This window comes from Typha angustifolia, chromosome 12, assembly GCF_048772165.1.
Source record: "Typha angustifolia cultivar Huaian chromosome 12, ASM4877216v1, whole genome shotgun sequence".
NCBI lineage: Eukaryota > Viridiplantae > Streptophyta > Magnoliopsida > Poales > Typhaceae > Typha > Typha angustifolia.
Genome location: NC_133250.1, coordinates 8,296,076 through 8,305,193, shown reverse-complemented (window position 1 = coordinate 8,305,193; position 9,118 = coordinate 8,296,076). Strand labels below are relative to the sequence as shown.

The 9,118-nt window shown below is 38.5% G+C and overlaps 1 protein-coding gene across 1 annotated transcript; it reads left to right on the top strand.

Moving 5' to 3' along the window:
• The first annotated feature begins 1,106 nt into the window (after positions 1-1,106).
• On the top strand, positions 1,107-8,175 carry LOC140771994 (pentatricopeptide repeat-containing protein At1g74850, chloroplastic). The gene is made up of 5 exons (XM_073113857.1): positions 1,107-2,571; positions 2,639-3,051; positions 6,492-6,806; positions 6,915-7,022; positions 7,321-8,175. The coding sequence occupies exons 1-5, from the start codon at positions 1,174-1,176 to the stop codon at positions 7,652-7,654; spliced, it is 2,568 nt and encodes an 855-aa protein (XP_072969958.1). The 5' UTR covers positions 1,107-1,173; the 3' UTR covers positions 7,655-8,175.
• The last annotated feature ends 943 nt before the right edge of the window (positions 8,176-9,118 follow it).

The following is a 9,118-nucleotide window of genomic DNA, read 5'->3' as shown; positions in this document are numbered from 1 at the left end:
TCCAAGACTAACAATGTAACGTGCCTTTTAATTTTAAAATTGTTATTGATTTTGAACAAAATTACTTGGACCCTGCATCACTAAGCTACTTTGGACTCTATTTCAATAAATGCTTATTTAACTGAAATAAAATCATTTAATTTATTCTATCATCCTCTTAAACTTTTATACTACTAATCACCTCAGAACTCTATTTCAATAAATAGTTTTTTCTAACAAAAATAAAATTATTTAATATATTTTATTATTTATGTTAATAATATTTGTATTCACAGGTAGTCAAACATCTCTGCGAAGACTATAGTGCCTACTTTGGATAAAGCTCTACAAAATCTAAAAAAATATTCGAAAAAATAACGAAATAAAATTAACCACACTTGTCGTATTTTTAATTTGGAGTAACAATTAAATAAATATGTCCAAATCCGTATCCATGAAATATTGTATACATTGTATACAACTTCGCTACCATTAGATCCAATTTTTGCCCTGAAATACACGGATATGCGCGTGTTCCACCCTATCGAGTACTAGTGGACATCACCGTCCGTTGAGTTCTATCATTGACCGTGATTTGGCGACGGTGTTAGGTTCAAGCAGGTTTCAAGACCTTAGAGCCAGCGGCCTTCTGACACGTGGACAAGCTGAAGCTGTGAGTGGGGAGGATTCCAGGCAAAGGCGGTCGTAGTTCACAGCGGATCTCCGCCATGATTTACATATTTTAAGTTTGGTGGATAAACTCGATGGATTTGCTAAGAAATTTGTGATTAAGAATGTGCGGTGTGAAAGTAACGAAGCATAGGGATGCTAAAGGTGGTATGTAGTACGTATGAGATAAATTAGGTGGATTAAGTTGGCATTCTCTCGAGTTCGTTGATTCGGATGCGGATCCGTAGACAGAGTGAAGTTTTCATTTAACACCCTATTTTTATGTGAATTTTCGATTCAAATAATATTGCACAGTACAGGGTTCTAAATGTAAATGTCTTTAGTCTCGGTGAGGTGATGTTTCCTTTCTAGTAAGGGAATGGTATTTAGAACAGGCCCAGCCCGGCCCAATAAGCAACCCGACCCAGCGGGTTTTAGACCATCGTTATCCACACCAGTTCGACGGTAAAGAAGGGAAAAACCCAAGCAAAGCTGCGACAGGAGCACGAACAGCTGCAGCTCTCCATGGCGCTGCTCCCGCTCCCTTTCCCCCCTTCTTCCCTCACCTCCAACCTCTTATCCAAGAACAACCAACAGCTCACCCCTCCTCCACGGCGGCGCCTCCGCCTCCAACCCCCTCGCGCCGGCCTCACAGCCGCCGGCCGCTCCAAGCCCAAGGAGCTGGTCCTCGGCAAGCCCACCGTCGCCGTGGAGAAGGGAAAGTACACCTACGACGTTGAGACCCTCATCAACAAGCTCAGCAGCCTCCCTCCCCGCGGCAGCATCGCCCGCTGCCTCGAGACCTTCCGCCACCGCCTCTCCCTCTCCGACTTCGCCCTCGTCTTCAAGGAATTCGCCCGCCGCGGGGACTGGCAGCGCTCCCTCCGCCTCTTCAAGTACATGCAGAGGCAAGTCTGGTGCCGCCCCGACGAGCACATCCACGCAATCCTCATCGGCGTCCTCGGCCGTGAGGGATTGCTCGACAAGTGTCTCGACGTCTTCGCCGACGTCCCCCCGCCGCGGTCGGCCCTTTCCTACACCGCCATCATCAACGCCTACGGCCGCAACGCCGACCACGAGTCCGCCCTCCGATTCCTCGCTCAGATGAAGGCCGAGAGGATCGCGCCGACGCCGATGACGTACAACACGGTGCTCAATTCCTGCGCCCGGGCCGATCTCTCGTGGGATAACCTCCTAAGCCTCTTTGCCGAGATGCGCCACGACGGGGTCCACCCGGACATCGTCACCTACAACACCCTCCTCGCCGCCGCCGGGGCGCGGGGGCTGGCCGATGAGGCGGAGATGGTGCTGCGCACGATGCTCGATGCTGGCGTCTCTCCAGACAACGCCACGCACTCCTACCTCGTTGACACCTTCGCCAAGCTCGGCCGGTTGGAGAGGGTCTCGGAGCTTCTCTCTGAAATGGAGGCTGGCGGTCACTTGCCTGACGCTGCGGCCTACAATGTGCTCATTGAGGCTTATGCTCGAACAGGTGCGATGCGCGAGGCAGTTGGCGTTCTTCGGCAGATGCAGGCGGCCGGATGCCCCCCGACTGCTGCAACTTATAGTATCTTGCTCAATCTCTATGGAAAGAAAGGGCGGTATGAGGACGTGCGAGAGCTTTTTATGGAGATGAAGGTTGGAAACACAGCGCCAGATGCCGCTACGTATAACATTCTTATCGGGGTGTTCGGAGAGGGGGGATACTTCAAGGAGGTGGTCACGCTATTCCACGACATGCTGGAGGAGAATGTGGAGCCTAATATGGAGACCTATGAAGGCCTAATCTTTGCCTGCGGGAGAGGTGGGCTATATGAGGATGCTAAAGGTGTTCTTGCCCATATGAACAGCAACGGCATTGTGCCGAGCGCAAAGGCTTATACTGGAGTTGTAGAGGCTTATGGACAGGCTGCTCTTTACGAGGTTAACTATCAATGAATTCAATTGAGCTTTTCTTTGATTGGAATATTAAAAATCTGTGCTGTTTCAGGAGTCTTTTGTTGCTTTCAACACTATGCATGAGATTGGGAGCATGCCGACTTTGGAGACCTACAATTCACTAGTGTACTCATTTGGTAGAGGTGGGCTCTTCAGGGAGGTGCAGGCTATCCTTGCACGGATGAATGGAGCTGGGATTCAGAAAAATGAGGACACTTTTAATGGCATCATCGAAGCATATTGTCAAGGTGGGCACTTTGAGGATGCCCTCAAGGCTTATGTGGAAATGCGCAAGTCTAGGTGTGACCCGAATGAACGGACTCTTGAGGCGGTTCTGAATGTTTACTCCACAGCTGGTCTTATTGATGAAAGCAAAGAGCAGTTTGAAGAAATTCTGTCAATGGGGATAACTCCCAGCATCATGGCTTATTGCATGATGCTCTCACTGTACGCTAAGAATGACAGGTAAAATATGTTTGTTTTCTTCGCATCATTTATTTATTTCTTTCCCTGTTTTCCTGAATCGTCTATTCTACCTTTTTGGACTTCTACAGATTATATATAGTAAGAGTACATGGAAAATTATATGCCATCAAGAAGTAGAGTTTGGTAGAGCTGATTTTATTGAGACCCTTATTTGCATGACATTTACTAAGGGCTGGCTGATTGTTGATGAGATATAAGTTATCATTGTATAAAGCAGAATTGTGTGGTACATCTAACATATTTTCATGGGTTAATTTTATTTTAATTTTCTCAATTATCACTCTGTATCACTTTTCACTCCCTCAAGAAAAGAAATAGGCATGTGCACCACATTTTGAATTATCTAACTTTATCAGTATCACTTTCACTCCCTCAAGAAAAGAAATGGGCATGTGCACCACATTTTGAATTATCTAACTGTATCAGTAAGCTCTATTTATTAGAATTTCTATTAGCAAAAAATAACTAATTAATTAGATAAAGAAAAATGTCATTACTTTCTCTTCTCCTCTCCTATTAGAGGTGGATTTTGAAGGAATTAGAGAAATTGGTTTAGAGTTTGATATTTGGAGAAGTTGACATAGAGATTATAAATGAGGAAGGATATGAAAAGATAGCGGAGACATTTTTGGCCATCTATTAAATTAGTCAAATTTTAAGATTATTTCTATATGAATTTTTAATGAAATATTAATGGAGGAGGCTTAGTGATATATTTAAATAGTTTAGAATGTGTATATGTCTAATTTTTCTTTTTGAGGGAGGTGAAAGTGATACAGAATAATAGGTGAGGGGGTCAAGATATAATTAACCCTATTTTTATTGAAAAGCAAATGAAGGTAATTGTGTTATGTAGATAAAATTCTGTGACATGTTCATGAGTATTTATGCTGGTATTACTAAATCCATCTATTAAGGAAAAAGAACAGTTACATATATTGATTAGTAGAATTACTGAATTAGATTACTGTACGTGGAGAGGGATGCATTCACGAAGCATTTTAACTCTAGTCAAACTATTAATGAAGCCCAAACATGAGGTTCGTAGTCCTAAAGTTCATCAAATTCAATGTTAGAACATCTTGGACTCCTAGTGTAATCGAGACACTTTAGCTATCACTCATGGTGGAGGGCAGTACATACTTCTATGTAGGTTTGTAGAGTGATCTTTGGAATGTCAAGTTCTGCCATAATTGTATCCAGGGATCAGAATAGATTATAGATATTCTCGAAGGAGAAAAGCTTCATTTTATTAGTGGGAACCAGATTGATTGTGATAACATGAATTGAATTGGCTGTATTTAATTGAATTTGGGTTTCTCAGTAGAAGGGAAAAGCCAAAGTTGGTTCACTGCCACAACTCTATATCGTCAATTTCAAAATTAGAGAGACTGAAATTTTAAGGAAGAATTGTAGCCAGCTTGGGTTGACCCTGCTTTTCTATCAGCTTCTCTATCAATTATACTCAATTATTCATTGAAGAATATGAGCAGAAGCTTAATATGGTTATTTAAAATTGAAGAGAAACTTTTTATGTCCGCCTAAGTTGATACTGCTCAGATTACAAGTATAATATCGAAAGAGCATTTTGTAAGTATGAATCTCGGCTTCAAAGTTTGAATCTTTGTAATGAAAGAGCTTAAACAGAAATAGTTCTCATAGCAGGTATGAGTGTTGGACAAATAGTCTATAAAATAAGTTGCCAATTCTCCTGAAGTGATTCATGAGTTAATAATGTCTCATTTACTTTAGGAATAAGATCAATTCTAGGATAAATATTTTTCTTTGTTATTCCTAAAATAAAATCTTTATTCTAGGAATAATTATATTTGATGTGATATAAAGTGAACGAAAAGATGAAAAAAATGAGTTTTATATTTTCTGAAATTACTATGAATGTTCTTTGATTTGATAGAAAAGTAAGTTGATGTGATAGATATCAATGGTAAATTAGTAATTAGGTTAGTGTGTGGCATAAAATGTAATTTTGATAAATAATATTTTTATTTTAAAATGAGGTCATTATGATGATTAGGTGTGTTACTTTAGAATAAGAAATTGTGTTCCAGAATAAAAAAAAATATTTCTGAAGTGAATGAAGGTAAGTGATCTAAATAGATTCTAACATTAGAAATGAATATTGGGAGATGGCTCCTTAGGCAGGCCTATTATGTCCCTTTTCCTTAAGTGTTTCACGAGCCTATAGACTTTGACTTTACAAAAGAAAGATTAGACTATTCATTTTAGAATTTGTTATTTTCTAAGGGATCATTGCATATATGCATGATGCACCTGTTAATAAGATTTCTGCTACAATCTCACAAAACTTTTAGTGTCCAATCCTTTTAGTTCCGATATTCATCTCAATACATTTGCCATGGACAAAGCATATATTATTCCATATTGTAGTTGTTTCCTTATTGGATGTAGTATCAGATACAATACTCACCGGATACTTCATGGATACATATCGTATACTTAAAGTATCTGATTTTGAAAATAAAAATAAAATGCGGATCTGGCTCAGATATTTCTCGGGTATTTCTTGGATGTTCCCGGATCCAAAAATAACTCAAATTGAAATTTTCTATTGAACTGGATAGGTTTTATTTCCGGTGAATGTTCACCTTAATTGTGGGCATGATCTCTAAAAGAGGTTCACGGCTTTCACGCCATGGTCTACTAATGACTTATAGATTCAATTTATTTTCTTGTCTCTTAATATTAGTAGCTAAAAATTTGTTAATAATGGTTGGCATTTTTAATGCTGAATTGAAGTCTTGTAGATGTGCTTCATTATATAATATCACATGTTATATAATTATTCTTAATTAGTTAATTTAACAAAAATATAAGCATCACATGTTAAATAATTATTTTTATTAATTGAACAAAATGTAAGCACACCAAGTACATACCTTATATGTAGAAGCACTTATATGCATATATAGGTACATTGTATCCTTCATGCATCATGCTCTTGTACTTAAATATTTGCATATTGGCATATATATTATGTCTATCTATATCCTGTATCTGTATCCTACTTCATTAGTCATGGATCTTAACCTTACTCTTGTACTGTTATTTGGATAGATGTCCTGTTATGCGTCAGGATAGAATTTGGTAATTAATAGTTCATGTCGTATCTATTGGTGGTACCTCTAAGGGGCTATCAAAAGAAAAGTACTAATAATCAATCAAAATTTTAGAATGCATCAAGCATCTTTCTTTAATGTGATACACTATTCAACTTCATGGTCTATCAGAATATTAAGATCTGAGATCTGCTTCCCACGTAATCCTTGTGCCCTCCAATGGTCCAACCATCATTTACATATTCAATCATCTGAACGTATTCTTTGCTATTTTTGATCCCGCCATGGTGTATGTTTATCACTTTGCACCTTATATTTCAGGTGGGATGATGTATCTGAACTGCTGGAAGAAATGAAAACAAATCGAGCTTCTAATATGCATCAGGTGATTGGGTCAATGATTAAAGGGGAATATGATGATGAATCTAACTGGCAGATGGTGGAATATGTGTTTGACAACTATAGCTCTGAAGGTTGTAGCTATGGTGTGCGATTTTTCAATGCACTCCTGGAAGCACTTTGGTGGTTGCGCCAAAAGGCACGGGCTGCAAGGGTGCTCCATGAAGCAACAAAGCGTGGACTTTTCCCTGAGCTGTTTCGGCAAAGCAAACTTGTGTGGTCAGTAGATGTCCATAGGTAATGTGATTTATCTCGTAGTGTTATCTTCCATTCTGTCAGTAATTTCAAGTTTACAACATTAACATTTATCAGGCTGTATAATGTTAAATTTATTTCATTCATCAGGATGTCAGTAGGTGGAGCACTTACAGCCGTATCAGTGTGGCTGAACAGTATTTATGACCGATTTAAAAGAGGGGATGATCTTCCTCATTTGGCTTCTGTTGTTGTTGTGTGAGTCTTGCAACCTGCTTTAGTTTTCTACATCTTGGATGCCCTTTCCTATTGATATGTTGGTAGTGTAGCATTAAATTCATGCGCTTAATCCCAATTATCCTCCTCAGAATCAGAAGGTTTTGTCATTACTTTCACATGGTAAATTTGTATCTCCAGTAGTTCAATAATACGCTAGTGATCTTACTGATGTTGAACTTTTTATGATGTGCCCTGTAGTTATATTGGTATCTAGTAGAAGAAGCAAGCAAAAAAAAAAAAAAAAAAAAACTCAGACTAACAATTCTTTGTTCCTCAGACGTGGGGAAATGGAGAAAAGCTCAGTAACAAGAGGATTGCCAGTTGCAAAAGCTGTATATTCATTTCTGAAGGATAACATATCTTCATCTTTCCATTTCCCGGGTTGGAACAAGGGACGCATTGTTTGCCAGCGATCTCAGCTAAAGAAGCTCCATATGTCAGATCCAACCTCAGACGAATCTATAACGGAATTGATTTCCATTACGAATTTATCCTTCCCACTCCCTGGTATGAAAATATACACTGCAGAACCTATTGCTGACCCTGACAAGAATCATAGTGATGAGGAGACATTGAGCAAAGAAACTGATGCTGAGCTTCTTACATTATGAATTTACTGGAGGGACATTGCTCATCAAATTTGTGTGGCCATCTTGTATATTGTCAAAATGTCATTATGAAGGCAGATGAGTGATTGCTGGCTGAAATTGGAGCTTCTGCTTTAAGGCAGTTTGCATTGTAGACCGCTTACACCGTTCAGCTATGCACGAATCTTTTTGACACTATCGTCTGGTCTTGGCCAAGGATATGATCACATGTACTTACAAGCCACATCTGGATGAGGCAAAGAAATTTCATCATATACATCAACTCTTGGTTCCATCAAGCTGAAGGACTCCATTTGATAATCTACATGCCAGCTTTCGAGTCTTCAGACTCATTCTGGGCGTCAGTGGCCAATCGCTCAGTATCAGAAGCCAATTTGAAAGAAGAAAAAGAGTTGTGAACCTGTTAACCTCTTTATGTAGTATAAGGCGTCTTTAATTCTTCTTCTTTTTGTACTAATTAGTTGCTTCCAGATTTTTGCAACGCAACCTTAAATCAGAATCCGTCAAGCTTACAATTGTGATTACATGGTTTTATTTGTGTATACTGAACTTAAGATGCTCGCTTCAAATTGCAGATGTGCAGTTTCTACTAATCAGGGAACAGTGTTTTGTAGCAGTATTTGCAATTAATCCTACCCATTTGTGGCGAAAACAGACGCAAAGCTGAATTGCTAATGGGCAACCTTTCTGTTTGTTCTTTTGGTACTTTTTCTTTTGGAATATTTGGAGGAAGAGATTTGTTTCCCTAAACTCTTTGAAAAGAGAACGGCCATCAACATCTATTTATCTAATTTAAAATGAGTGAAGTTTATATTTTAAATAATAGATAAGTTTGAAAGGATTCAAATTAAGAACTCTTACTTTAATATCACGTTGAGTCATTTAGTTTTGCAAGTTTTGCTCTTATAATTGACAACAAAGCAAAGGCCAAAAAAATAAAATAAAAAAGAATACATAAAGTCTCCGTTTAATTGAAGAATAAGAGAAGTTTCTTGTTTATAATTAATAACCAAAGTACCACAAATATAATATCATTAATATCATAATTAAATCTTTTATGGTATTACTAATATCATAGATACTAAACCCCCTATCAAAAACAACAGGTATCGGATTTATTAATTCTTCGCAACAAATTTATTTTCTTTAACAAATTATTGTCACTCACTGAATTATTTGGAATTAATATTTAACAGAGCAAAATTATAGAGTTCCTTTTTTTCGAAATGACAAGAATATCTGATGTGATTGAATAGAGTAAAAGAGTCTAAAGTGATACGATATGGGGGTACAATAGTCATTCTACTGATGATTAAATTTAAATTAGTTTGTATCTTCCCCTTATTTTGTTTTGGTTACCTCTTGATCCAAATTCGTGATAAAATTCGTACCTAATACTGTTGCTTGGCTCGAACTCGAATCTAGTCTCCACCAAAACCCACACTTCTATCTCATCTCCTCGTCTTC